Raw genomic sequence first — 27,612 nt, forward strand, 5'->3', positions numbered from 1 at the left:
TCCTGCCTCTTCTTTGATTCCTTTGATTTCCTCTTTGATTTCCTCTTTGATTTCTTCTTTGATTGTTTTCATGTGTTCTTTGACCTCTTTGAACATATTTATAATTATTCTTTTGAACTCTTTCTCAGGCATTTCCTCTAACTCTTTCTCACTGGAGGACATTTCTGACGCATTAATACTTTTAGGTGGATTTATATCGTCTTGCTTTTTAGTGTTTCTTGTGTTATAATGTATATATTTTTGCATCTTGGATTAAGTTAATGCTTGGATTTTCTAGCTAGCTGTGTATTCTTAGCTGTATCAATTGATTTGGTGTAATATATTTTCAGGGTAGGACCTTAAGGTATTAGGTGTGGCTCTTAAGACTTTCAGAGTATCTACAAAGATGTTCTTAGGGGTTGAGTTTCCCTGCTATAGGAGTATTCAAGCAGGCTGAGTGGAATAATATACTGGTAGATTCTAAAATTTAGCTAAACACTGTACCCATTCCATCAAAAACAGCCCCGAGTATGTATGCAAGAGTAGTTATTATAATGACCAGATCCTCTATCAACAAAGAGGTTTAGATTTCTGGTCTGTTGAGGTATCCAAGTCAGCTTGTGACCAAGTGAGACCCTTCCCTGGTGCAATCCCAGTTACCTTGGGTGATTGTGGTCTCAGTCAAGTTGCTGCCTGGGTCGTCGGGCTGCTGTTCTGATTTCTGGAGCTGGGCACTTGCTTTTCCTACGGGGCAAACTGAGCCGCTGCCGCCGCCTCTGCAGCTGTTGTAGGCGCCACCCCCGGAGCCCCCACCGCTGCTGAAGCTGCCGTTGCCGTGTCCACCGCTGCTGCTCACCCCGAAGCCGCTGCTGCGGGATCTGTCACCGCTGCCGCTCCTGGGTCCGCTGCTGCTGGGGCCACTGGTACCGGTGCTGGAGCCGCTGAAGTTGCTGCCAAATTCTGCTCCTGCTTGGGTCCCGCCGTCAGCCCAAGTTGGCGTGGCCGGGTCCCGGGCCGCTGCTGTGTTCGCTGGAGCTGGGTTCAGGCGGCAGGGGAGGGGAGGGAGCCGCGCTGTTCTGGTTGTATCGTTTCTCCACGTGTGCTTTTACTTCGCGGTCTGCTCCTCCCTCCGTTGCTCGCTGCCGCTCTCCCCTCACGTTTCCCGAGTTGTGGAGAGCGCGGTGTGAGGGGAAAATCCCGCACCTGGCTTGTCCTGCGGCTCGAGCCGAGAGTCCGGCGGCTTTCTGCCGCTCCGCGGTTGCGGCGGGTAGCCGAGCGGCCCAGAGCCGCTGTTCCCGCCTGTGCAGGCTCTGGATGCTCTGGAACTCTTCTACTTCTCCGCTGCCGCCTCAACTTCCTATACACCTCACTTTTTAGTAAAAGTGTGTATTTTGCTGAGTTTTTTTTGGTCTTCCCCCCCCAGGCTGTTTTGGCGTGGTACCTACGCCGCCATCTTAACCGGAAGTCTTATTTAACTTTTTGAGTTCTTTGTATATCCTAGATATTAATCCTTTATCAGATATATAGCTGGCGAAGACTTTTTCCCATTCTGTAGGTTGCCTCTTTGCTTTATTCACAGTGTCCTTTGCAATGCAAACTCTTTGTAATTTCATGAGGTCCCAGTGATTAATCTGTGGTTTTATTGCCTGAGCAATTGGGGTTGTATTCAGAAAGTCTTTGCCAAGACCAACGTGTTGAAGGGTTTCCGCTACTTTTTCCTCTAGCAATTTTAGAGTTACCGGTCTGATGTTAAGGTCTTTAATCCATTTGGACTTAATTCTGCATGGAGAGATAGAAGGATCTATTTTCATCCTTGTACAGATAAATATCCAGTTTTCCCAACACCATTTGCTGAAGAGGCTGTCTTTTCTCCAATGAGTATTTTTGGCATTTTTATCGAATATCAGGTGGCTATATAGCTACCTGGACTTACATCTGGTTCCTCTATTCTGTTCCACTGATCTACATGTCTGCTTTTGTGCCAGTGCCACACTGTTTTTGTTCCTATGGCGCTGTAGTATAGGTTAAAATCAGGTATGGTGATAACCCCAGCCTTATTTTTGTTGCTCAGTATTATTTTAAATATTCGAGGGTTTTTGTGATTCCAAATGAATTTTTGGGTTGTTTTTCCTATTTCCATGAAGAATGCCGTTGGAATTTTGATGGGGATTGTATTAAATGTATAGATTGCTTTTGGTAAGATTGCCATTTTCACAATATTGATTCTTCCAATCCAGGAACAAGGGATGTTTTTGCAATTTCTCGCTTGAGTGTTTTAAAGTTCTCATTGTAGAGATTCTTTATTTCCTTGGTTAGGTTTATTCCAAGGTACTTTATTTTTTTTGATGAAATTGTGAATGGGAGTGAGTCTCTGATTTCATCCTCTCTGTATTTGTTGTTAGCATATATGAAGGCTACTGATTTCTGTGTATTTATTTTGTATCCTGCTATGTGGCTGTAGGTTTTTATCAGCTCTAATAGTTTGCTGGTAGAGTCTTTAGGGACCTTTATATATAGAATCATGTCATCTGCAAATAATGATAACTTATCTCTTCCTTTCCAATTTTTATCCCTTTTATGTGTGTCTCTTGCCTTATTACTATGGCCAAGACTTCCAAAACTATATTAAATAAAAGTGGGGACAGTGGACACCCTTGTCTTGTTCCTGATTTTAGTGGAAAAGCTTCCAGTTTTTCCCCATTTAGTAATATGTTGGCTGTAGGCTTGTTATAAATAGCCTTTAATATATTGAGATATGTTCCTTCTATTCCCAGTCTCTGTAGGACTTTTATCATGAAGGGATGTTGGATTTTGTCAAATGCTTTCTCTGTGTCTAATGAGATGATCATGTGATTTTTGTCCTTCAATCCATTTATATGATGTATTACATTTTATAGATTTGCGTATACTGAACCATCCCTGCATCTCTGGGATAAAGCCTACTTGGTCAGGGTGAATGATCTTTCTGATATATTCTTGTATTCTGTTTGCCAATATTTTGTTGAGAATTTTTGCATCTATGTTCATGAGAGAGATTGGTCTGTAATTTTCTTTTTTTGTTCTATCTTTGTCTGGTTTTGGTATTAGGGTGATGCTAGCTTCATAGAAGGAGTTTGGTAGAATTCCTTCTTTTTCTATTTTCTGGAAAAGCTTGAGAAACAATGGTGTTAGCTCTTCCTTGAAGGTCTGGTAAAATTCAGCAGTGTATCCATCTGGGCCTGGGCTTTTTTTAGTTGGGAGATTTTTGATAACTGTTCAGATCTCTATGCTTGTTATAGGTCTATTTAAGTGATTAATCTCATTTTGATTTAATTTAGGTAGGTCATATAAATCAAGGAAATCATCCATTTCTTTCAGATTTTCATAGTTTGTGGAGTATATGCTTTTATAGTATGTTCCTATGATTTTTTTGAATTTCTCTGGTATCTGTTGTGATGTCACCTTTTTCATCTCTAATTTTACTAATTTGTATCTCTTCTCTCTTTCTTTTGGTCAGATTTGCTAAGGGTTTATCGATCTTGTTTATCCTTTCAAAGAACCAACTCTTTGTTTCTTTAATTCTTTGGATTTTTTTTTTTTCTATTTCATTAATTTCTGCCCTAATCTTTATTATTTCTTCCCGTCTACTGATTTTTGGTTTGCCTTGTTCTTTTTCCAAGGCTTTAAGGTGAAGCATTAGGTCGTTTACTTGCAACCTTTCTAATTTCTTAATATAGGCACTTAAAGCTATAAATTTACCTCTTAGAACTGCATTCATTGTGTCCCAGAGATTTTGGTATGTTGTGTTCTCATTATCATTTGACTCTATAAATTTTTTGATTTCCTTGTTGATTTCTTCATTGACCCATTCATCATTTAGTAGTGTATTGTTTAGTTCCATGATTTTGTGTATGCTCTATAGCCTTTCTTGCTATTGATTTGTAGTTTGATTTATTGTGTTCAGAGAGAATGCAAGGAATTATTTCAATTTTCCTGTATTTGTTAAGATTTGCTTTGTGTCCTAATATATGGTCTATTTTAGAAAATGTTCCATGTGCTGCTGAAAAGAGTGTATATTCTGTAGCATTTGGATGAAATGTCCTGTATATATCTGCTAGGTCCATTCCTTCTATAAACTCATTTAATCCAGATGCCTCTCTGTTTATATTTTCCCGGGATGACCTGTCAATTGATGAATGTGGGGTGTTGAAGTCATCTACTACTACCACTGTGTTTGGTGTTATATGTGACCTTAGTTCTAATAGTGTTTGTTTGATGAATTTGGGAGCCCCCATGTTAGGCGCATATCTGTTTAGAATTGTAATGTCCTCCTGTTGGAGTGTGCCTTTAATCAATATAAAGTGACTTTCCTTATCTTTCTTGACCAAAGTTGGACTGAAGTCTACCTTGTCAGATATTAAGACAGTAACCCCTGCTTGTTTTCTAGGCCCATTTGCTTGAAACACCGTTTTCTAACCTTTCACCCTCAGATAATGTCCATCCTTTGTAGAAAGGTGAGTTTCTTGGAGACAACAAATTGTAGGATCTTGCTTTTTAACCCAGTCTGCAAACCTATGTCTTTTGGTTGGGGCATTGAGGCCATTGATATTAAGTGATATTATTGAAAGGTGTGTATTTATATTTGCCATTTTTTTTTTGTGGTTCCGGTTCTACCTTTGCTCTCTTGTGTTAATTAGTATTTGAGTATTGCTTATTTTTTCCGGGTTCCTTATATGTGTGCTTTTCCTTCTCTTCAGCACGGAGGATTCTTTCAAGTATTTTCTGTACAGCTGGTTTTGTCTTCAAATACTCCTTTAGCCTGCTTTTGTCATGGAATGTCCTTATTTCTCTGTCTATTTGAATGGATAGCTTTGCAGGACAAAGTAACCTTGGTTGACAGTTGCTATCTTTCAGGATTTGGAATACATCACTCCAGCCCTTCTGGCTTTTAAAGTTTGTGTTGAGTAATCTGCTGTAATCCTGATGGGCTTGCCTTTGTAGGTAACTTGATTTTTCTGTGTGACTGCTTTCAATATTTTTTCTTTGCATTGTGTGTTTGGTAGTTTGATTATAATATGGTGAGGAGAGGTTCTTTCCAGGTTTTGTCTGGCTGGTGTTCTAAAGGCTTCCTGTATCTGTATTGGCACCTCTTTCCCAATTTGGGGGAAATTTTCTTCTGTGATTTTTTCTATGCCTTTGGAGTGGAATTCTTCTCCTACTATGCCCTGGATTCTTATATTTTACCTTTTCATAGTGTCCTGAATATCTTGAAATTCCCACTCATACTTTTCTCTAAGTTTGTCTTTCTCTTTGTTGGACTGTATTTGATCTGCCACCTGGTCTTCTAGCTTAGATATTCTATCCTCTCCTTCATCCATTCTACTGGTGAGATTTTCTACAGAGTTTTTTTTTTTTTATTTCATTAACTGTGTTCTTCATTGCTAGTAATTCTGACTGGTTTTTCTTTATTATTTATATTTCCTTATTGATGTCTTGTATTGCCTTTATTTCATTAAATTGGTGACCTGCATCTTCTTTGATTCCTTTGATTTTCTCTTTGTTTCTTTTGATTTGTTCTTTGACTTCTTTGAACATATTTACAATCATTCTTTTGAAATCTTTCTCAGACATTTCCTCCAACTCGTTCTCACTGGAGGTCCTCTCTGATGCATTAATACTTTTTGGTGGATTTATATTGTCTTGATTTTTGGTGTTTCTTGTGTTATAATGTATATATTTTTGCATCTTGGATTAAGTCAATGCTTGGATTTTCTAGTTTGCTGGGTATTCTTAGCTGTATCAATTGATTTGATGTTGTATATCTTCAGTGTAGGAGATTAAGATGCTAGGTGTGGGTCTTAACACTCTCATGGTATCTCGAAAAGTGTTCCTAGGGGTTGAGTTTTCCTGCTCTGGGAGTATTCAAATAGGCTGAGTGGAACAAAATACAGGTAGATTCTAAAATTTAACTAAATGCTGTATACATTCAATCAACAACAGCACCAAGTATTTATGCATGAGTAGGTGTCATAACAACTAGATCCTCTATCAACAAAAAGGTTAAGATTTCTGGTCTGTTGAGGGATCCAATTCTGCTTGTGACCAAGTGAGACCCTTCCCTGGTGCAATCCCAGTTACCTTTTTGGATGATTTTGGTCTCAGTCAAGTAGGGTGGCTGGGTCGTTGGGCTGCTGTTCTCTTTTCTGGAGCTGGACACTGGCTTTTCCTGTGGGGCAAACCGATCCTGGCAACTGTGGCCCTGCAGATGGGCACCCCTGCTGCTGGAACCACTGCCGCTGCTGCTGCTGCTGCCGAAGCTGCCACTGCTGGGTCCACAGCTGCTGCTGCCAAAGCTACTGCTGTTGGGTCTGCTGCTGCCGGTGCTGGAGCCACTGTTGCCCATGCCAGAGCTGCTGCTGTTGCTGCCGGAGCCGTGGCTTCCACTGCCGCTTCCGCTGCCAGAGCTGGGGCGCCGCTGCGGAGCTGCTTCGGCCTGCCTGTGTGGGCTCTGGATGCTCTACGACTCTCCTACTTCTCTCCTGCCATTTTAATTTCTCATACACCTCACTTTTTAGTAAAAGTGTGTATTTTGCTGGGTTTTCTTTGGCTTTTTCTCCCCTAGGCTGCTTTGGCGTGGTTCCTATGCCGCCATCTTAACTGGAAGTCCCTCAGAAGCATTTTTGATGCAGTGTTAATGAAAATGTGTTATCATGGGCAAATTTTTTATTGTTTGCAGTTATTAGAAAAGTTGGTTTATCATCTACTTTTTGTCTCTTTCTCTGCAGGGACATGGTTTACATGGGGTAGGAGAAACTGTCCATATACCTTTTCCATTTGATGAGACAGAACTGCAAGGAGGTACTTTTTGAAGCCTACCTATTTGACTTGGTCATTATTCATGTCAACAATTTGTTAGAAAATGTTTGAATTCTAGACTCTTAATGTTCTGCTTTTAAGCATGTTGGCAAAAGATTGATTTTGTTATGTGCTTTTCTCAAGGAACTGGTAGAAAGCCATTTAGAGCCTTTGAAAAGATTCTAACTATTGTACTTTAGGAAAGAAGGCAATATGCAGAAGGTTGCCTTCATGAAGACTTTGTGTGTAGCTTTTCCTTTCTACTAGTTCACTTTTGTTGTTTGTTTATTTGAGGGTTGGGAGAGAAGATAAGTCATAAGGAAGAGTTTATGCAGAGAAAGCATTCCTCTTTTTTTTTTTACATTCTTTTTTGGAGAGTTTCAAAGTATTCAGAGCAGGGGTTATCTGTTTTACAGATGAGTCGACCTGTGTGTGCACAATATGTACATGGATTGCTCTAAAAAGTAGCTTCATATTTAAGTTTTTAGTCAAAAATGTTAAGTAGGTAATAAAAGAGTATAATGAACATTTGTATAGTATATTATAATTCTCAGAGCACTTGCATGTATTTCTTGTTTCTGCTGTTAAATTTTTATTTTTGCTATGAGAAAAGATTTGGGTGGATACAGAGTTTGTGCTTAATCAAGTTTGTGAAAACCTGGTGGGGGAGAGGGTCTGTTTATATCATCTCTTTTTAGAATTGGATATGAGCTATAGTACATTTGATGCAGCATGCTGAGAGAATTTCTATAGGAAAACCCATTTGTCCTTTCCTAGGGTAAAAGAGACCTGCGCTCTGTTGAATTTTAAGGAATTCAGCTATGGAATGTAGCTGTGCCTTGGTAAATTGGTTCCCCAAGAATCTTTGCTTCCCACAAAGGATATAAAAATCTGCAGATGTTCAAAACCCTTATAATAGCATGGCATAGAAATTGCATATAGCCTAGATGTCATCACTCTCTTTTAAATCATCTCTAGATTGCCTGATACAATGTAAAGGCTGTGTAATTTGTTATACTACTATACTGTTAGAGGTAATGACAAGGGGAAAAGGCCAAACATGTTGTACACACAAAGCTTCCCCCCCCAAATATTTTGAACTTTGATTGGTTGATCTGTGACTGTGGAACTAACAGATATGCAGGATAGACTATATTTTCAAAGGAAAAATACTGAAAATTCCCCTGATCCATGCCAAACTTCTATATTGTAACCTGTGTTTCTGATTCTTAAGGCTATCTTGCATGGATCTAGAGACTAGTAGGTGGGTTAGATAATTTAAAGCTTTAGTTCATTCATTGAAGAACTGACTATATTTCCAAAAGGTTAGTTGCTGCTTTCCCTCTCCTTCCTTTCCTTCCAAAAGAAGGAGAACTTTGTGAACATCTTCCATTCATGTGATTGGGCCACAGAAGCCTCCTGTCTGGGACTCGACACTTATTGCTGGTTTGAACAAATATGTACAAACCACGGAGAGAGGTCTCTTGAGCGTTTCCCTGTAAATAACTTTGCTGTCTAAGGACATATATTTGTTCACCTGAAGACAGAGGACAGTGATATCAGGATCTTAAATGTTATAAAATCTCAAGAACTGATTGATGAAAAATTGTTGTATGAATTATTAAAAGGTATTATCATCTATTTTTTCATTGGAAACCATCTTAATTGAAGTACAAAAGTAGTTCAAAGAATAGTAGTGAAAAGTGCACTTACACTTATGTTGGGTATATTACAATCCTTACTAATGAGTTGTCTCTGTTTGTAGAGTTCACTCGGCTCAGTATGGGTGTTCATAAAGCCTTGCAGACACTGAGGAGCAAAGTGGACCTGCAGCATCTTTGTGGATACGTCACCATGCTGAATGCCTCTAGCCAGCTTGCAAGTAGAAAGCTCAGTGATACTTCTGATGAGAGAGGTTAGCCACCAGCAATAACTGCTTGAACACAGTTGTGATATATAAAAAGCAGCAGCTCTTTGTAGAAATGTTGAATTACCTAATATTTAGTATTTTTCACTAAAGGATAAGAAGATGTACTATAACAATCATTTGGACAAACTCAGTTATTAGAGTAGAGAAAATATCAAGTGCATAACTAAGGAAGTGATGGGCTTTGGGTTGAAATACAGACTACTATTGGGATTTAGCCTTTTACTGTCACTTCTATGTTCCTAGGATATGAATTAAATTAGCTTTAGTGGGTGTTGTAGTCGGCTTCACATTGCTGAGATGAACATCCAAACCAGGCACAATTTATGGAAGGAAAGGATTTACTTCAAGCTCATAGACCCATCTTCAGTTATAAGTACCAAACCCATGTCCATTCCTCTAAAACAAAAGTTCCAAAAGACCAAAAATTCACATGATCAGATTCATCACAGCAATATTCTCCTCTCAATACCAAATTTCTGTTGTCAGCTTCATGTTGCTGGGATGAACATCCATGTCAGGCACAGTTTAGGGGAGGAAGGGATTTATTGCAAGCTGTGAGACCTGGGGGAAGTTCTGTCCGTGGTAGAGGAAGCTGCTTCCGTACTTTCAAGCGGAGAGAAGCTTCACCAGCAGCAAACACGAAAGTAACAAGCACAAGCACAGAACCGGCAGCACACGGTAGGGCCGCCAGAGCTCGGGCTGCTCTGCATACCTTTTGGCTGGAATTCATATCTGCCTCCAACACACCTTAGGGCTGGACCCCAGGATCCACCCCTAGTGACACCTCCTCCAGTCGGGTGGGGGGGTGAAGACAAGCTTTAATAGAACACCAGAGTCTATGGGGGACATACATTGAAGCTACCACAGGGGTGATAATTTTAAAACTAAAGTTATTTTGTAAAGTTATTTCCAAAATAGACTTAGTAGTTTCCCAGTACTATGAATTAGGCTTTAGAACTGTCTCCATTTACCCCTCTGTTGCAGTTGGCATCACACTGCTGGCAGAAAGCACCCCACCAGTAGCAGCCTGTGGGAAGAAAGAATTTATTGTGGCTTACATTCTAGATGGGAAGCTTCATGAAGGCAGGGGGAAGTGATGACATGAGCGGACAGTAGATATCACTTCTGGCCAGCAGCAGGAGAGAGTGCCATACACAGGCAAGGGGAAGTTGGCTGTAACAATCATAAGCCCACCCCCACAACACATCATCTCCAGGATGCTCCAATTCCAAATTGCCACCAGCTGGGGATCTAGCATTCAGAACACTAAAGTTTTCTTTTTTGTTGTTGTTGTTGTTTATTTTTATTTATTTGAAAGCGACGGACAGAGAGAGAGAAAGAGGCAGATAGAGAGACAGAATGGGCACGCCAGGGCCTCTAGCCACTGCAGACAAACTCTGCGCTCCCTTGTGCATCTGGCTAACATGGGTCCTGGAGAATTGAGCCTTGAACCGGGGTCCTTAGGCTTCACAGGCAAGTGCTTAACTGCTAAATCATCTCTCCAGCCCAGAACACTAAAGTTTTCTTTTTAGGAGAAAATGTGTGTACTCAAGAGAGGATTGGCATGCCAGGGCCTGTAGCCACTGCAGTTGAACTCCAGACGCGTGTGCTACCTTGTGTGCGTGTGTCACCTTCTGGGCATGTGCTAGCTTGTGTGTCTGGCTTACCTGGGTTCTGGGGAGTTGAACCTGGGTCCTGAGGCTTCACAGGCAAGTGCCTTAACCGCTAAGCCATCTCTCCAGCCCCAGGATACACGTTTATGGTCAGTCCAGAGTGGTTATACTGTGGCCATTTTTGTTTTCATTTATCTCACAAATGTTTAAACATATAAATACCTGCTTAACTGCTGGAGATAACTTAAATGAGTGAAGTGTGATTTTTGTCCAAAGAGGAAAACCTTAGTAGGGAATGTAAACAAGTGAGTCAGCCTGCTTTGAGGAATTCAGAGGCTGAGAGGGCACTGCTTAGAGGACAGAGAAGGCATACCTCAGCTTTGTTGAGCCACTGCAGAAGGCAGTTGGAACCAAGCTTTGAAAAATACAGAGTGCACTAGACAAAAGGTGATTGTTGAATTTTTTTTTTTTTTTTTTAATAGTGGTGGCCTTTAAGGCAGAGGGAATTTGGAAACACTAACTCAGCCAAAAGATAGGAGTTGCTGAAGAGTAGTAGATGAGAGAATAGAAGAGGTAGGACCTTGGAGATCTTACGTGTTTAAAGCTAGAGGGATTCAGAAAAGATGTCTGAAGAGGAATATAATGTATTCACCCTGCACATTTCCACAGGATGGAAATGGTATTAATAATGGTGGAGGTGAGGGCCTAACCTTATGCTTTGCTTTTTGAGTTGTTCTTTTCTAACTCATGACAATCAAGACATCTCTAGGGCTAGAGAGATGGCTTAGCAGTTAAGTGCTTGCCTGTGAAGCCTAAGGACCCTGGTTCAAGGCTTGATTCCCCAGCGCCCACTGTCCTCTCTCTCTCTCTGCCTCTTTCTCTCTATGTCTGTTGCTCTCAAATAAATAAATAAAAAACAAAAAAAAATTTAAAAAAGACATCTCTAGACATTGCCAGATGTCCCTTTACTACTTTGAGCCAAAGGTGATTCATTATTTTTCTGTTATCATTACTGTATTAGTCAGGGTTCTCTAGAGGAACAGTACCAATAGAATGAATTGTATTAAAGGGGAATTTATCGGATTAGCAGTTTTGTGGCAGACAGCTTCAGGTTCATTGAAATGAACTTCCAGACCAGACACAGTTATAGAGGAAGGGATTTATTGAAGTTTACAGTTTCAGGGGAAGTTCCATGATGGCTGAAGAAGCTTACCTGCCTTCACAGGTCCAAAGAAGCACAAATCAAAAGCCACACAGCATAGCACACTTCAGGAACTCCAGCTAGGCACACTTTGCATATCTTTAGATTGAAATCTCAAACCCACCACCACACCTTAAGATCCGCCTAGTGACATCACCCCAGCCAAGTGGCTGCAGATCCAAAGTACAAGCTAACAAGACACTGAGTATATTGGGGGCCATCTATTCAAACTACCACAATTACTGTCACCTGAAGTCCAACTACGAGGCTCCTAATACTGCTTATGTCCTTTAAATTATAAGGCGAGCCCGATTTGGCCTCTGGTTCAGATGTAAACGGGAGCACAGAATCGTTCGAAATGGTCATCGAGGAAGCAGCTGTAGATTTGGCAGCAAAGCAGAACTCTGGTAAGATGTTAAAGACACTTTGCAGTTCTATTAATTTCTGAGGCTCATCTGTTCTGTTAAGTTACTTGCATGCTACTTTTCTGTATTTATGATCCACAACAAACTTTTTTTATGAGTTTTAATAACTATTTTATGCGCTTAGAATAATTCAAGTACAATTATGACCTGAAAATGATAACTTCAGTTTTGTTCCTCCTATTGTAAATATTTGACTCATTATTTCATCTTGCAGATGTCCTGCAAGGCTCTTTATTTGTGTGCTGTGATGTGTGGTATGTGCACATGTGTGTAGATGTATACGTCCCATGTATGCGTGTGGAGGCCATAGCAGAATGTCCAGTGTTGTTCTCTTATCTCTTACTTGTTTATTTCTTTGAGATGGGGTCTCTCCCTCAACTTGGAGCTGCTGTTCATCAGCGAACCCCAGCAATTCTCTGGTCTCTGCCCTCCCCAGGCAAGAGGTCTTAGCTGCTGAGCCATTTCCCTAGCCTGCAGTGCTGCAAATGACTGCCTTGAACATTTTGGTAAAAGTCATGTGCCATCGACCCAGACACATGTACATACTCAGAGACATATTCTTTCCTTTCAGAGACCCCTTCTGAGCCCCTTCCTTGCCAAGCCCACTGGTGGGTACCGCTGGTGCAGGAGGAGCCCAGGAGCCTCTGGTTAATAGAGCCTTGTTGCCAGGCAGTGTACGTAAGTAGATGATTTTAAAAGCGCTTTGTACCCTTCCAGGTGCCACCACAGAAGCAGATTGGGTTCCCCTGGAGCTGTGCTTTGGAATTCCTTTGTTTAGTTCAGAACTAAACCAGAAAGTCTGTCAGAAAATTGCTACACATGGCCTTTGCACAAAAGACAGGTGAGGGCCAATTCTCATTGTCATCCTTTGAGCTTTGTTTTTAGGCTGTCACTGAAGTTTCTCTGACTTGCTCTTTTATTCCACATGTTAATATAGCAATGGCCCCATGTATTTGTTAATTGAATAAAGATTGCTAGTTTGAGGGTTTTTAAAAAATTTTTCCAGGATTACATTTGGTAGATTAGAAATTAGTATCAAGCCAATGTTTTGGATTCATGAATTTGTAAATGTAATTAAGTCATCCAGGTTTGGTGAAAGTATGCTAAAAATGGACATGCTTATATGAAGATTGAGCCTAGTTGTTTTTAAATATATTTTTTACTTACGTATTTGAAAGAGAGAGACAGAAAGAAGTAGACATAGAAAGAGTATGGGTGTGCCAGTGCCTCTTGCTACTGCAAACGAACTCCAGATGCACGCACCACTTTGTATGTCTGGCCCTACGTGAGTACTAGGGAATAGAACCTGAGCTGTTTTAGGCTTTGCAGGCAAACACCTTTAACCACTGAGCCATCTCTCCAGCCCCCTATTGGTTTTTTTTTTTTTTTGTTTGTTTGCTTTTTAAGGTAGGATCTTACTCTAGCTCATGCTGACCTGGAATTCACTATGTAATTTCAGGCTGGCCTTGAACTCACAGCGATCCTCCTACCTCAGCCTCTGGAGTGCTGAGATTAAACATATGTACCACCACGCCAGGCTGAGCCTTTTTTTTTTTTTAAATTTTTTTTTTTTGTTTATTTTTATTTATTTATTTGAGAGCAACAGACAGAGAACGAGGCAGAGAGAGAGAGAGAGGGAGAGAATGGGTGTGCCAGGGCTACCAGCCTCTGCAAACGAACTCCAGACACGTGCGCCCCCTTGTGCATCTGGCTAACATGGGACCTGGGGAACCGAGCCTCGAACCAGGGTCCTTAGGCTTCACAGGCAAGTGCTTAACCGCTAAGCCATCTCTCCAGCCCCCCCTTTTTTTTTAAGTATTTATAAATCTAGAAAGTTTCTCTTGTGGTTTTTTTTGTTTTTTTTAATTTTATTTTGTTTTGTTTTGTTTTTCAAGATAAGGTCTCACTCTAGCTCAGGCTGACCTGGATTCCACTACATGTAGTCTCAGAGTAGCCTTGAACTCATGGTGATCCTCCTACCTCTGCCTCCTGAGTGCTGGGTTTAAAGGCATGCGCCACCACGCCTGGCTTCTTGTGTTTTTTTTTTTTTAACTTAAATACCCTCAAGTTATTTTACCAACAGTTATACGAGAATTCTGGTGACTTTTTAAAATGTTCTCTACTTTCTGGAATGAGCACAGAGGACCTTTTAGAGATGACATGGATGTTTACTTTTACGGAAACTGATCCTTGGGGAATGGCTGTTGCGGGCAGTGCTGGAAGGTTCTGAGCCCAACTGGCTTAGCTGGGAAGAGCCCCACAGAGCCAGTTGTCATGAAATGGCTTGGAGAGGTGATAGCCTTAATCTGCCTGTTTTGAACTTAGGAAAACAGTTGGATAGCAAATGACTTATTTAGTTGTCTTAATGGAGCTTATATGAGAAAGTTTAAGGTACTCAAGTGATAATTTCAACAATTGTGCTCCAAAAATAACATATACGAATAAAAAGTGTAAATAATATGAAGTTTCAATGATTGTTGCTGTGTGTATGGTTATTTATATTAAATCTTTCAGTTTTTTCTTCAGGTTGTCTTTCTAAAATCATTTTGGAAGTTGAAAGTTTGCACAATTTCTATCTTTTAAGTGCCTAGATATTTATTTCAAAAATGTATTTTAGGGCTGGAGAGATTGCTCAGTGGTTGTCACTTGCCTGCAGATCCTAACAACCCAGTTTGATCCCCCAGTACCCACTTAAATCCAGATGCAGAACTTGGCTCATACATCTGGAGTTTGTTTGCAGTAGCTGGAGACCCTGGTGCACACATTCTCTGTCTCTCTCCTTGCAAATAAAAATATTTTTTAAAAAACTATCTTACTTGATGCTTGCATTCATTATCAGTTTCAATGCTTTTTAAACAGTAATTTATTTTGGTTATATGTTATATTTATATCTATAGTTCAAAATGGCCTTTTAAAATATACTGTTACTCCTTACTAAAACAGGCAAAAGTTTTTTATTTCTGAGAATCACTGAGAATTTTTATGACTTATTATATTGTTGTGAAACTTGAGTTCTTTACATTTGTCTTAAACTTTTTTTTTCTCTCTCTCTCTCTCTCTTTTTTTTTAGCCTTCAAAGTCTTTTACATTCCAGTAGAAAACTCTCTCTACAAGTCCTTAACTTTGTTCATTCATTCCAGGTAACAAACTCCAAAAAGTCCAGGTGGTATTTGTGTAGAGATTTTGTAGTATGTGTTTGATTTTATGTCTCCCCAGCAACGAGATGCATCATAAGCATTCATTTCATCTTATCAGTGCAGATTCTGAGATTTGCAAGCTATCTGGCAGGTTTCTGGCCAGGCATTCACAGACAAGCCTCAAGCCTTGAGGATCTCTGTCTGTGCCTGTGCTTTACCAGCAGAACTGTGTGGAGGGTCTGTCCAGGCCCAGCGCCTTCCTAAGGCCTGCAGTGCTGCTCTGCTGCCAGGAGGGGGCATCTGTGTGGAAGCCACAACACTGTGGAAAGGGTATTTCTAGATAGATGAATTTTCAGGATGGAATATTTCTGCTCAGAATATCTGATTCAACTTTATGAAATCATTATTTCATGTAATAGTATATAATACTGTATGAGACAGCACAAACATTAAAATATGTGACCAATGGCATTTAGTAAGTACTTTGAAGGAACCATACTGGGATGGAATATGAAGGAAGCCCTAACATAAAAGGTGAGAAATAATATCTAAACTGGAAAAATATTCCAAGTAGCATAGGAGGTGAGGTACTACAAAAGCCCTGTCAGGAGCACACTAAGTGCACAAGGAACGGAAGGCAAGGGTGGCAGAAACGCGGTGGGGAGGGAAGAGGGAACTGGTGTGGTTGAGGGCGGCCTCCGGAGCGCGCTGAAGGGCTTGGATTGGTGCGGATCCCGAAAGAGACTATGAAAGCTGTTAAGTGGAGAAACACTGTGTTGGAGGGTTTTAAAATGCACATCAGTGTTGGCAAGGCACAGACTTAGTTCAGAGGTTATTGTAGTTGCCTGAGCTTCATGGGCTGGCAGCTGAGCACCTTTTTCAAGAGAAAGTACAAATAAATCTTCAAGGGTCTCTAGTGAAGGCACGTTTGTTTTAGAGAGATGCTGTTATGCCAGTGAATTAAGCATAGATACACAAAAGCCATTTTTAAAGATGCAATTAGCAGGTGGGAGAGTTCTGCAGTTCTCAGTACATATGCCACTCGGAAGCCCCTGACCTTGGCTGTGACGAGTGATAGTCATTTGGGATATGTTCTGGGGATAAATGGGTAAAACTGAATAAGGGATTAAATGTGAGGAAAAGATTGAGGAGTGTAAGGGTGGGAGGGTCAAGCGTATCTTCCATACTTCACTAACCTCATGAAGAGAGCGCCGGAGGCCGTGGGAGGAGCGTGGAGAGCGAGTTCAGATATGGGCCTGGTTAGTATGGATGCGGAAGGAGGCAGCTGGGCCGGAGCCTGGGGTCTGGAGAGAAGGAGGTCTGAGAAGCCTAGGAGTGCACGGATTGTTCTGGTGTCACGTGCTGTGACAGGTCTTTTAGTGGCCTTCTGCTGGGTGACACTAAGCTTTTCTTATGTTTAAATAAGCACACTTACTACAGACTGGCTTGTAGTGTGTCATTATTGGGGATTGTGAGGTGGATCTTTCCATCTCCTATAGTGTTATATTCTCTGAACATTTCTCAGATAACCGAGATCCATGTATATCTCATTTAGTGATACTGTGTTTGGTAAAACTGAATGTGGGTGTTTCTCTTGTTTCTTGGTCTATAGGAAGGTGCTTCAACTCTGGATGTTCACACAGAGCCTGGCTTTTCAAGTTTACTTTCGCAGTCATCCTGTGCCGATATGGGAGTTCCACTTCCTGCAAAAAATTTAATGTTTAAAGATGGCATCCTGTCAGAATGGAGTGGACGGTCACCTTCCTCACTTCTTATTGCTAATCTCCATTTGCAATAATTTGACGACACCATTTACTGTTCACACTTTCTGCCTTTTTCCTTCACATCAGCTGCATAGTGTTTGCTACTAAAAAGCACCCTGCTGTGGTGCCATCCTGGCTTCACTGGCACTAGAAGCAGGAACGTGGCTGCATTTTCTGAAGTGTGTCCGTCATTGTACATCTTACTGTAACAGTGCTTTTTAGCAGCCAGCACTCTTTTTTACCTTGAGACAATCTGCATTTCTTTTATAAAACTAGCGATATACTTTATAGGCTTTGGATGACTGTTAGGTTTTAAGCAGTCACTATGAGTATTGCGGTGGTAATTTTATATGTTAGTGTATCAGACATAAATCTTGTTTGATTTTATATTTTGTTACTTATACTTAGGGGATCAAAGGAAGAGGTGGAATTCTTCTGCAAAGGCTCCTTGAGACTTAGAATTGTAAAGCTATAAAACAGTAAGCATCAGTATTGAGATGGTATGTTAGGGCATTAATTCCTGTGGGTGTCTGTAAATTATGTATATCAATTGAACAGTGTTGGAGGTATGTAAATCAGTATAGTTATGTAGAACTTAACCTTGATTTATAAGATCTGAACCTGCCTATTCACTGACATCTCACAAGAGGCTTCGGGAAACATTCTATTTTTAAATAATGTTTGTAATGTGGACTTCTGTTGTCCCTCACTTAGGGCTATTTTCATAGGGTCTTTATGGAGAAATAGAATTTCTCTTCCACTGTAGTTGAGGCTTTGGCTCATCCCATTGTTTGTTGTTTTATAGCTTTACCAATGAATGGGATTGTTATGGAAATCGAATTTGATGTTCTCAAAGCAAAAGGATTGTGATTTTAAATTGGAGCGTTAAGTGGTGCCTTTGGATTAAATACTTCAGCTTGAACACATAAGCATTGGGGGTCTTAAATTTAGGCTGATAGTTTTGGAGAAAATAATGTGGAAATAGTGAATAATTTTAAAGAGTTTCTTGAGTGATGGATACTTTTTGTATCTCCAATGTCAATTAGAATATTTGGAATTATGACCTAGACTTTAAAGTCACCTTCCTTGTGAAGTTTGTGCAGTGTCGCCATTTAGCTGGCTGTAAAGCTAACCAAATTCATGGGCCAGACAAAGCATTTGAAAAGTTGACAGTGTTATAGGCTGACATTTTTGCTGACGGCTTTTGGAACTGATATTTGTGTCTGTAACATATTTCTGAAGTATATGCCTTTCTTAAAACTGTTAATATAGCCATGTATTGAATACCATGGCTTCTATGTAGAACTGAATATTTTGGACCAGGTTACCTGTGACACAGTTAGTTCTGTGCCTGGGGTAAATGCGGTAATGTTTAGTCTTCTACTTTGTCTTATGTAAGGTAGAAACCATGTGTATGTCATGTTTGCCTACAAAAGGAAAAAATACTAATATTAAAATAATTTGTTACGACTGTGAATCACACATTTATTTTTCTAATAATTGATATCATACATTCCTAGTGCTATTAGTTATGTATGGATGTAACTTTTACAATTTTTCAACTGAAAGTTGTAAGTATTTCTTTTAATCAGGGGTCTTTAATCTCATTTTAATTTGCTTTGTTTAAATTAACTGTAGTTATTTATTGTATTAACAGCTTAAGCAAACTCTAGTGACACGTACACTAATGAAGAATTGGACGTTTGTAGTTATTGACAGTGATGTACTTATTGCTGAGTTGAAAGCGTAAGGTGCCCAGTGGCTTCCTGCTCTGGTTCCTCTGAGTGAGAATAGATGGTGACCATGAACTTCAGGGGACACGGAAAAGACGGTTTAGCTCTGATGTCTTGTGCTGCCTGAGGAGAACAAAATCATCAGAGAAGAGAGGCCCTTGGCTGAAGACCCTTGCCGAGGAACAGTTTGCATTTTTAGAGCTGTTAGCACCACATTGAATGCTGATTTCTGCTTTGCTTCATGAACATGGCTTGTTTGTTCATATGTTAATTCATGTACAGATGCATTCGCCAAGTCTTACAAGTGTTGGTAAGGTTCAGCACCAACAAAAAAAAAAAATAAAAGGTAGACTGTTGGCCAAAGATTGATGAAAGTTTTATCCAGTTGTTTTCCAAGTGTTTAGGGTAATTTCATTTGGATTTGCACCTTCTCCCCACTTTCATTTTGCCTCAAACCTGCACCTCAAACCATGGCCAGCACACATTCTTTAGAAATCAGTGCGGGGTGGGGTGGGGTGCAGAGGGAGGGCTGATAATATCAAAATGGGCATAGACTTTAGTAGAGGCACAGTTGCACCTCACAAGTGGATTCAACTTTATGTAATCATTTAAAATAGGGTCATCTGGTTTCTCTAACCCCTTTTTAAGACTATGTACACAGATGGCTTTAGGGGGAATATTGGTTTCTCTTATGGGGTGTTTTGTGTTCTCTGCCATTCACATTTCTTTTTATGTTCAGTGTTTCAAGTACAGTTTATATTAAAACCTTTTAAAGTACCAAAATTGTAACTCAGTACAGTGGATTGTTTTCTGTTATAATGTCAATATTATACAATGAAATTGTATAAAGTATTGTCAATTTAATTATTGACACATATAACATGTTTACAAATAAACTGGTGTTGGTGGAGTTGCTGTGGAAATGTGCTTAATTTTCTGAACGTCCATTTCTGAGACAGAGCTGGGCTTCCCTTGCGGTGGCTTTCCTACATTAATGTCACGCTTGCAAGATCACTGGATAGGCCGGAGATGAGCCTGGTCTGCGGCTGAGCTTTCCCACGTTTCTTGAACAGCATGTCTTTTTTTTTTTTCTCAATTTTTATTAACATTTTCCATGATTATAAAAAATATCCCATGGTAATACCCTCCCCCCTGCCACTTTCCCCTTTGAAACTCCATTCTCTATCATATCCCCTCCCCATCTCAGTCAGTCTCTCTTTTATTTTGATGTCATGTCTTTTCCTCCTCTTATGATGGTCTTAAAGGTGTGGGTAGTGTCAGGCACTATGAGGTCATGGATATGCAGGCCATTTTATGTCTGGAGGGAGCACGTTGTAAGAAGTCCTATCCTTCCTTTGGCTCTTAACATTCTTTCCACCACCTCTTCTGCATTAGACCCTGAGTCTTAGAAGGTGTGATAGAGATGTTACTCAGTACTCCAGTCACTTCTTTCCAGCACTATACCTTGAGTCATCCCAAGGTCACTGCCATCTGAAAAGAGAAGATTCTCTACCCAAAGTGAGAGTAGCATTACTATGAGTATGAATATTAAGAGAAGTGCTTACTGGGCAGTTTGATAAGCACAGTATATACATTAATCTAGACATCAACAGACGTTACAGATCATGACTACCCCTGTTATAAGTTTTCAGTATCAGGGATGTATTCCCTCCCATGGAGGGGCCCTCCAGTCCAATTAGAGGGCAGTTGGTTTCCACCAAGACTGACATGCCACTGTTGAACCCATTGACTCATTTGGCCTGGCTGGCCAATTATGAGGCTTAAGTGTCCACTGTTGAGTATCTTCACTGGTGTTTTCGTTCTCTCCCACTGAACTGCATGCAGAATGGCTTCTTCAGCTTTCTGTCAGCTTGAACAGCATTTCTTGAAACAAGAAATGGTACTGAAAGAAAATGACTGCTGGCCTAGAATTCCCATTGAACAATAGTGTGACAACAGTTAAACTTGAGGAAGTTAGAAATAATTGGGATTATGCATGATAAATATAAATATACCACTAAAAATGGAGTTATAAATTCCAAGCCAGTTCAAGGTGAAAAATAGAATGAGGAAACAAGAAAGAAATGTGCGTTTGGTTATAGCGATGACAGTGGTGGTAAGAAAATCCAGGACAAATGAAGAGTTGAAAGTACTGTGAAATGGCCCAGATAGATATGAACTCATGATAAATATAAGTTGACTAAATTTTCCAATTTAGAAAAAGGGTGTAGCAACTCCATGAGACAGATGAGATTCATAAAACGAAGTATAAAGAAGAACTAAAATAGCACTATGGATTAAAAGGGCATAATTATAGGTCCAAAAATTTAAGAAGATAATAAGTATGCCAAAGAACCGTTGTCAATAAATTTGAAAGTACAGAACCAGAGAGGTTGAAATGAGGTATTGGGCAAGGAGAGTGAATGGCACCCACTAGCAGCTGTATACCTCTTTCCTCACGAGTACTCTGAAGAGAGCCTTGGGGCAAGTCGCAGCTTGCCTGTATTGTGTATGATACCAGAAAACAGAAAGATCCCAAAAGCCAATTGGAAGAATGAACAAATGTGTGTGTTACACTCATATATGGATGATCAGATTTACTTCAGACATGAAGTGACTGGCTCTTCAGTGTTAGATTTAAGATCTCGCCCACTTTACAGGTGCAGACGTCACTTTCTCTTTTCACCGTGGTCATAGGTGCTGACTGGTGGAATCACAAGGGGTCATGTTTTGATGAGGGTGCTCCCAACTGCCAGGGCCTGAAGGGTTTTGTTTTTTTCTGGCTCCAAACAATGTTACGTATCATGATCATGGATGGCACGGTGGGGACTCATAGTGTTCCAAGCTTAAGGAGTCTCCAGGACAAAAGCCTTCAGTCTTTCCCATGTATTCAGAATGGGAGCTGAGGAGGAAGTTGGGGTCCCAACAATTGGTACTCAAACTTGCCTTCACTTTAAAAAATTGTTTTTTGCTTTTTCTTTCTTTTTAAAATGTATTTATTTATTTGAGAGAGAGAGAGAGGAAGAGAATGGGTGCACCAGGGCCTCCAGCCACTGCAAATGAACTCCAGACATGCCCCCCTTGTGCATCTGGCTTACGTGGGTTCTGGAGAATTGAACCAGGGTCCTTAGGCTTCACAGACATGCACCTTAACTGCTAAGCCATCTCTCCGGCCCCAGCTTTTTTCTGAAACAGGGTCTCATCAGAGCAGGTGGCCTTGAACTTGCTATGTAGCAGGAAATGACTTTGAACTTTACCCCTTCATCTCTGTTTCCTATGTCTCCCTGACCAGCCTCTGCCTCAGTCTCCCCATAGTATTGTGGCTACTTGGAGAAGAAAAGTTGGGGAGTACATGTTCCTTAAAATGGTGCAGCCCTCTTCCTCTAATCCACACACCCATCTGCCAGCCTGGGATAATGTTTTCATCTCCATGTACAAACTGCTTAGTTTTTTAATTGCTTGATTGATTGGTTCTGTTTCTCTTTCTCCTTGTGGTTTTAGTGGGTAGATGCCAAGAACAAAAGGCTCAGCATTTTCAAATCAGAAATCTCCCAGCCTCATGATTTATTAAGGAGCGGGGAGAATAGCTCCTGTCTCTCAGCTTCAACCACAGTGTTCAGCCCTCTTGCTTCATGGACACAAAGCATACAGACTATGTACACATTTACGCACACAACACTACTCCCCCCTCACTAGATTATTTTAATGTACAACCTGGATACTACATAAGTTATTTTATAAGTAATTTTATTTGTTTATTTGAGAGTGGCAGACAGAGAGAGGAAGATGCAGAGAGAAAGAGAATGGGCACACCAGGGCTTCCAGCCACTGCAAACGAACTCCAGATGCATGCACCCCCTTGTGCATCTGGCTTATGTGGGTCTTGGGGAATTGAGCCTTGAACTGGGGACCTTAGGCTTCACAGGCAAGCGCTTAACCACTAAGCCATCTCTCCAGCCCTCATAAGTAGTTTAAAATCACTATTAATTGATTTTCTGGAAAATATAGTTTCCATAAACCAGAAGCAATGTAAGTAACCCTACCAAACCATTAACCAGTGACGTGTGGTAGTGGAACCAAGAGCTGATGGTCCGAGCAAGAAGCAGCTGCATTTCAAAGGGTGGAGAAAGGGGTGATCATGTCTCAGGTGACACGCTCACTACTAGGGAAGTGTGAAAGAATGAACAAGTGTTATTAGAAATGAAGAGACTTTAGGAAGTGAAGGCTGGCGTGGTGGCACATGTCTTTCATCTCAGCTCTGGGGAGGCAGAGGTAGGAGGATCGCCGTGAGTTCGAGGCCACCCTGAGACTAAGTAGTGAATCCAGGTCAGCCTTGACTGATACCCTACCTTGAAAAATCAAAAAAAAAAAAAAAAAAAAAAAAGTGAATTTCTTTAATAACCAGTCATTGGGCTGGGGAGTTTGCTTAGTGGTTAAAGCCTGCTGGCCTGGGTGTGATTCCCCAGTACCCACATAAAGCCAAATGCACAAAGTGGTGCTTGCATCTGGAATTTAAAAAAAAAAATTATTTGAAAGAGAGAGGAGAAACAGGCAGATAGAGAGAATTGGGTGTGCCAGGGCCTTCAGCCTCTGCAAACAAACTCCAGAAGCATGCACCACCTTGTGCATCTGGCTCACATAGGTCCTGGGGAATTGAACCTGTGTCCTTTGGCTTTGCAGGCAAGCGCTTTAACCACTAAGCTATCCCTCCAGCCTGCATCTGGAATTTATTAGCATTGACAAGAGGCCTTGGTGTGTTCAAACACACACACATGCACACACACTTTCTCCAAATAAAAGAAAAAACCAGTTGTACTGCAGATAGAATGAAAGAAAACTTTCATTTAAATTTATTTTTTAATTTATTTTAAATTGATACATAAAAATGGGGTACCATTTAATGTTTTGATGGTTGTAGAGACATAATGTTTAAATCAGGTTAAAAATCTAGCTCTTCAAACTTATCATTCTTTTTAAAAATTATTTTAGAAAGAGAGACAAGGGAAATGGCACACCAGGATCTCAGCCACTGAAATCGAACTCCAGATGCTTTCGCCACCTAGTGGGCATGTGTGACCTTGCGCTTACCTCACTTTTGTGTCTGGCTTAGGTGGGATCTGGAGAGTTGAACATGGGTCCTTAGGCTTTGCAGGCAGGTGCCTTAACCACCAAGCCATCTCTCCAGCCCAAACTTATTCTTGATGGTGAAAATTTTTAAAGTCCTTTTTTTTCTAGCCTTTTGTAGTATACCTCACAAAATAACTCTTTAAGTGGCAAAATCATATATAAATACAATGAAAGATCTTTCTCAAAACCCTCAACAAATAAATATGTCTATACAGCCATTCATAATCCCTTCATAAATATAAAGTAAAGTGAAATCCTCGGAGTTTCAGTCCATTTGAGGTGCTACAACAAACTGCTCATAAGCTGGGTATATGATAGCCCATTTCTTTCTCACAGTTCTGGAGGCTGAAGTCCAAGATCAAGGCACGCCACATGTGGTGAGAACTGATTCATAGATGGCTTCTTCTCCCTGTGTCTTCTCTGGTAGAGGGTCGAGCGATCTATTTTCTTAGGATGCTAATCCCTTCCTTAGAGCTTTGCTCTCATGAACTAGTTGCTTCCCTAGGGTCTCATCTCTTAATACAATCAATTCTGGGGCCAGGACTTCAAAAAACATAGGTGCGGGGTGCTGTAGAAATGGCTTAGCAGTTAAGGTGCTTGCCTGCAAAGCCAAAGGACCTCAGTTTGATTCCCCAGAATCCACGTCACTCAGATGCACAAGGTGGTGCATACATCTGGAGTTCATTTGCAGTAGCTGGAAGCCCTGGCATGCCCATTTTTTCTCTCTCTTTCATTGTCTCTCTCTCCATCTTACTCTTATAAATAAATAAAATAAACATAGGAGGACAGATATTTAGGTCATAGCACCTGATAACAAGCTTAAGAAATGTATAAGATATCGTTGAGGACAAATTTAAAGAACTGCTAAAGGACAGAAACAAACAGCTGAGTAGATGGAGAAATCATCTGGTTTGTCTTGGGTAGTGGAGCCTCAGGATTGGCAAGTTGTCGGTTCCCCCCTAAGAAAATTGTGAATTGACCACAATTCATTTCTTTTGTTTGTTCGTTTGTTTCCTGTTTGCCTCCCTCCCTCTCTTCCCTGCCTCCTTTCTCAATCTCTCCCCAGTATTTTTTACTTTTCTTTTATTTCAGAACTTGGCAAAAATTATTTTATTTATTTATTTATTTTGGTTTTTCGAGGTAGGGTCTCACTCTAGCTCAGGCTGGCCTGGAATTCACTATGTGGTCTCAGAGTGGCCTCAAATTTACGGCAATCCTCCTACCTCTGCCTCCCGAGTGGTGGGATTAAAGGCGTGCGCCACCGCGCCCGGCTAGAGCCCAATGTTTCCATTTTTATTGCCGGTTTTAAAAGTCTTGGTCCTGGTCCCTTGAGTGAAAGTGTTGGGCCAGGCAGAGTGCAGATGCTCTGTTGAAGGGGCTGCGGATTCATTTGCAGCCTCTTCCCTCCCAGAAGGTGGCAGTGTTTCTCTTTTGAATCCTCCTTGCTGAGAAACTCCTCAGCTTGCAGGAGAATAGCCCATTGCTTTTACAAGAACAAGAATTCACGGGAACCCCTTTGTTCCCCCTCCCTTGTCTCACTAACTTTTGGTTGCATTCACTTGGAAAATCACTCTGAGAACTCTAGGTTGTCTCTGAATGTATTTCCAGGAGGCAGGGGACCACATTAGACCATTCTCAGAAGGCCCCCTACATTATTCCTGGAGTGATGGAGGAATGGAGGGCATGGGCGTGGCCTCCTCTTTTTCTCACAGATGTCCACACCAGTGATGGAGATGTCTCTCTCACAGTGCTGGCCTGCCCAGCACCCCTGCCTCCTCTTCCTCTCTGATGGGTGCTGGGGCTTACTCCTCGTAGGTGGTCTGTAGGCACCCATCTGGGCTCTGATCTCACAAAGTCAGCACAAAACAGAAGAAGCTAGGAATTATTTATTTAGTTTTATTTTAAAAATTTTATCAAGTAGAAACTTGGTATGGACACATCATGTGTTGGTACCATCATTTTCCTCCTCCCTGCCCCCATTCCACTGACGAGAGAGAGAGAGAGAGAGAGAGAGAGAGAGAGAGAGAGAGAGAGAGAGAGAATGGGTGCGCCAGGACCTCCAGCCATTGAAAACTCCAGAGGCATATGCTCCCTTGTGCATCTGGCTAACGTGGGTCCTGGGAAAGCGAACCTGGGTCCCTTGGCCTGCCAGGTAAATGCCTTAATCGCTAAGTCATTGCCATGAATGATGTGTGAGAATCATGGGACAGACCTGTCATTCACTCCTCACCTGTGTTCACCGGGTCCACGGGCCGGCTGTGGTCCAGCCAGGGACGGCGGGGGTATCCATACCACCTTGGGATCTGGTCGGAGCATGGATGCGTCCCATGGTAGCTTGACTCTACAGAGAAGCTCAGGAGCTGCTCCCGTGACGGGTTAGCACTAGGTTCGCAGCTTGGATGTGATCTTTTATTCCCTGGTGCTGCCGAGACCCAAGCCTGGTGGTAGCTAGCCACCCAGGGAGGAGAAGTGGAGGAGGCAGTACCCCCTTGCTGGTGCTACTGTGCCCCTTCACAGACACCCATAAACCCTTCTTGGGGTGGGCTGCCAAGTTTACTCATTTGTCACTTTCCCCATTAAGATTTGTGTTCTTCTGGACAATTACAGAGCAATAAGACATGACTGGTGCCATTCATGGAGCTCTTATGATGGGCCAGGCCTTGCTCTCACCACCTTGCATATAATGCTGGATTAATCATGGGGGAGAGGGACTGGAGAGATGGCTTAGCAGCTAAGGTGCTTGCTTGCAAAGCCTAAGGACCCATGTTCGGCTCCCCAGATTCCATGTAGTGCAAAGTCACACATATGCACCAAATGGCACACACGTCTGGAGTTTGATTGCAGTGGCTGGAGGCCCTGATGTGCCAATTCTCTCTCTCTTAAAAAAGTTATGGGAGTTGGGCTAGGAGTACTGGCGCACGCCTTTAATCCCAGCACTGGGGAGGCAGAGGTAGGAGGATCTCTGTGAGTTTGAGGCCAGCCTGAGACTACATAGTGAATTCCAGGTCAGCCTGGGCTAGAGCAAGACCTTACCTCCAAAAACAAAAACAAACAAAGGAAACAAAACAAATAACTGCAATTGGGCTAGAGAGATGGTTCTGTGGGTAAAGCGCTTACTCTGAAAGTATAAGGACCTGAGTACGGATGCCCACAACAGCCTACACTGTCAGGCATGATAGTCCCAGCACTGGGGAGGCCGAAACGGAATCCTTAGGTTTCACCAACTAGCTAGTTTAGCCAAATTGATGCAGTCTAGGTTTAGCAAGAATCTTGTCTCAAAGAATAAAGTGGAGAGCAATTGAGATGATGTCTGGTCTCCTTAAACATACATGCACATACATGTGCCCTCCCATGCAAACAGGCACACACACACACACACACACACACACACACACGAAAAAGGGGGAAGCTGGGGTTGCTTGTGCTTACGGGAGATGGAAGCGCCCGCTCTGTGATCAGTCCTCAGGAAGCAGCTGTGGCTCTGCAAGGGGATGCACTAGTGACAGCTGAACGAATGGAGAGAGAGAGGGAAGGAGGAAAAGAAGAGATAGAGGATAGATGCACAGACAGAAGATGGATAGATAGATACTGAGATTCAGGCTCCACTCAGTTCAATACAACAATCTTCTGTAGCCTTTTAAGTCCCTTTCCAAGTGACGGCCGAGGGGACGCATGGAGGGCAACCACACAGTGCCTTTGCAGAGAGAAGGCCACACTGTGCAGAAAAACAACCCTGCATGACCCCGAGACGAGGTGAAACCACTTTCCAGGTAGCACCCCTGCCGACGCTGTGTCCCTCAGGCAGCCCATCATGACCAACCGTCAGCTCGGCCATGTAGATTGTCACAAATGTGACAAATTGTGACCTTG

General features: G+C 41.6%; 1 protein-coding gene across 1 annotated transcript in view; it reads left to right on the plus strand.

Moving 5' to 3' along the window:
- Positions 1-19,523, plus strand: part of Fam91a1 (family with sequence similarity 91 member A1) — a 60,684-nt gene extending 41,161 nt beyond the window's left edge. The window contains exons 19-24 of the mRNA XM_004661354.2: positions 6,744-6,816; positions 8,579-8,728; positions 11,860-11,964; positions 12,700-12,823; positions 15,053-15,122; positions 16,732-19,523. Of these exons, the coding sequence (XP_004661411.2) occupies positions 6,744-6,816; positions 8,579-8,728; positions 11,860-11,964; positions 12,700-12,823; positions 15,053-15,122; positions 16,732-16,917 (708 nt within the window). The 3' untranslated portion in view covers positions 16,918-19,523. The remainder of the gene's footprint in view (positions 1-6,743; positions 6,817-8,578; positions 8,729-11,859; positions 11,965-12,699; positions 12,824-15,052; positions 15,123-16,731) is intronic.
- Positions 19,524-27,612: the final 8,089 nt, after the last annotated feature.

The sequence above is a fragment of the Jaculus jaculus genome, chromosome 2, assembly GCF_020740685.1.
Source record: "Jaculus jaculus isolate mJacJac1 chromosome 2, mJacJac1.mat.Y.cur, whole genome shotgun sequence".
In the NCBI taxonomy this organism is placed as follows: domain Eukaryota; kingdom Metazoa; phylum Chordata; class Mammalia; order Rodentia; family Dipodidae; genus Jaculus; species Jaculus jaculus.